This window comes from Montipora capricornis, chromosome 10, assembly GCF_036669925.1.
Source record: "Montipora capricornis isolate CH-2021 chromosome 10, ASM3666992v2, whole genome shotgun sequence".
Taxonomy (NCBI): domain Eukaryota; kingdom Metazoa; phylum Cnidaria; class Anthozoa; order Scleractinia; family Acroporidae; genus Montipora; species Montipora capricornis.
In genome coordinates this window covers 47698743-47701353 of record NC_090892.1, presented here as the reverse complement: position 1 = coordinate 47701353, position 2611 = coordinate 47698743, and the positions used below count along the sequence as shown (strand labels likewise).

General features: G+C 35.2%; 1 protein-coding gene across 1 annotated transcript in view; it reads left to right on the top strand.

Moving 5' to 3' along the window:
- Positions 1 to 1495, top strand: part of LOC138018442 (uncharacterized) — a 3840-nt gene extending 2345 nt beyond the window's left edge. Inside the window, exon 3 of the mRNA XM_068865067.1 lies at positions 305 to 1495. Coding sequence (XP_068721168.1) covers positions 305 to 468 — 164 coding nt within the window. The 3' untranslated portion in view covers positions 469 to 1495. The remainder of the gene's footprint in view (positions 1 to 304) is intronic.
- The last annotated feature ends 1116 nt before the right edge of the window (positions 1496 to 2611 follow it).

Here is a 2611-nt window from a genome sequence, read left to right as displayed (position 1 = left end):
GAGATAATTTTCTTGTTTCCATGCTGGTTAAACCATTTTAATGCAGATTTAAACGAGTTATAAGTCACATGTTCTAGATACTATATCTTACAGCTGTATATAGATGAAGACGATCATGCAACAATGATAACTTGTTACTGTAAATCTTGTGCTGAGCTTTTTACTAACAGGAGAAATTCTAAGAATGCTTTGAAACATTTAAACTGCTGAAAGAGCTAGTCAGATTTTCGACTATACTACTTCAGGCAGCATCCCAGTGATTAAAATACTTTCCAACTGAAGTTGTTTTCTTTTTTCATCACAGAACAAGTAGATCTCATCAGACAGGTCATGACAGGCATAACACTTCCCTCATCGTCCATGCCAGATTGGGCTAAAGTCATACCAGAAGAAAATTGGAAAGCCTCCTTAGTTTCAAGTATTACAAACAGATCTGCACCACTACCAGACAGAGAAAATACATACTAAGATCTTCCTATGAATTTATGTACTCACATATAGTAATTATTACAATGTAAATACAAGGTATCAGTGTCAGTTGAATTCCGCATGCAAAGCTAATATGTAACTAGGAAACAAAAGATGTAGCATTCCGTCCGATTGTAGTGTAAACTGAGCAAACTGCAGATGCATTTTACAGTGTAATTTTCTAATAATTTTCTTGAAGAGGGAAGATCATCACCCTCACAAAGAAAAGAAAGAAGAGGTGATGGTTTACATGTAAACATCAATTTCTTTGTGGCATTGCCTGCATGTGCGAGTAGGCATTTAGCAATTTTTTTGTCCCAGAAAAGGATACATACAGCAGAGAGAAGAATGCATGAACTGGACTGCCCCCCCCCCCTCCCCCCATTAATGAGTAAAATTGTCTGGCATTAGACACAGTAAAGTCTATCAAGTCTTACTCCAAGAAGTCAATAGGTTAAAGGGCCCGTAGTTTTTTGAGTGGATATAGAGGTTGTTAACCAATTGACTCCTGAACTGTCTTCCATTGACGAGTGAAATTGTGTGGTGTTAGACAGAGGGAAATCCATCAAAGTCTTACTCCTACAGGAGTCAACGGGTTAATGTCAACTTACACGTAAAAAAAAGTTTGTTTACCATTCTGTTGTACGGGAAAGTGCCACATGTTCATATTGTGGGTGCTAGAGAAATTTGTCTGGGAGGATGCCATGCAATTTGAAAAGCCATCCATTGGCTTTGCTTGGCATTTTCTCAGACGTAAGGTACATACATGTACATTTAATTGCAACCTCATTTCCAGTAAAAAAACAGCACCTAGGTTCTTTGAAAGATTGTTGCAGGTGGCAAGCAAAAAATGAAGGTTACTCAATGAAAATAATGGTCAGGCCAAAGAACATAGATGTATTTTATTTTTCTGACTACTGTTCTTTTATCTTGTGCATTTGACTGGTGTAGAAATATTATAATAATATTTTTTGGTTTGTTTATGCATAAAACCCTTCAAATGCAGTTTGTACAGCACTCATTAACAAGATATTGAAGGGACTATGAAGGGTATACCTGTTTTTCTAATTTTTTTCTTCCTTCCCAGAGTTCATAAGGGGAAATGCTGTGAAAGCATCGTGAAAAAAGGACAATCTCCCACAGGTCGAGCACTGACTGAGTTGTTTTGGGTAGCATCTGGTTAAACCTTCCAGTTGGGCTTCTAAATAGCCAGTAATTAACAATGATTTGCCAAAGGCAAGGTGAATATCGGGGAATAAAAACCAAGATGAAGAGGAGGTTTTTTCGATGAAGTCTAGGTTTTTCCAAATAATCACCTATGTAAAATTATTATACTTAAGCAGTAGAGGACGTTTTCCATGTTTCCATAGCATATAGCAGAATCCTCCCAACTTCCCTGATTGTTTAGATGAGGCTATGGAAACATGGAAAAAGGTCCTCTATTGCTTTTATAAAATATTTCTCAAAGATAATTCGAGAAATGAAGGAAACAAATGAAGAAAAATTCTTGATTGAAACAGATTTTCTTGATACACACTCATATTTCCTACCGGCAAATCAAAATGCGCGTCTGACAGCATATAACCAATCAAAATTTGCGTGATGTCACAGCCATGTTTCCAGACTCTTATCTAAACACAGCTATTGACCAATGAGAGTGCATGTACTATCCTAATTATTATTTTATAATTTAACAATAGTAATTAATTATTATTCACCTCTAGTCAGGCTCAGTGAATATTTTGTCTCAGGTTTTATTCAACGATATTCACTGAGCCTCAGGTGAATAAATTATTGCTTTAGTATAATTACATAGGTGATTATTTAAAAATGTGCATTTTCTTTAAAACAATCAATTTCTTTGTCAGTGTCACCTTGACAAAATGGGTTGTGACCATTTTGAAAAAAAAAAAATCTGCTTAATAGGTGATTATCATGTAATAATCACCTCAAGTGCAATCAATCAGCACAGAGAATTTTAATTAATCACCTATGTAATTATACTACTAATAACATGGGTGACAAATTACTCCTTAATTTTAACGCAAAATTTCAGCGTTAATTTATAATTTCACAACTTCATATAGTGCTAAAATGGCGTCCAGGTTTGAAAATTAAGGAGTAATTTGTCACCATGTTATTA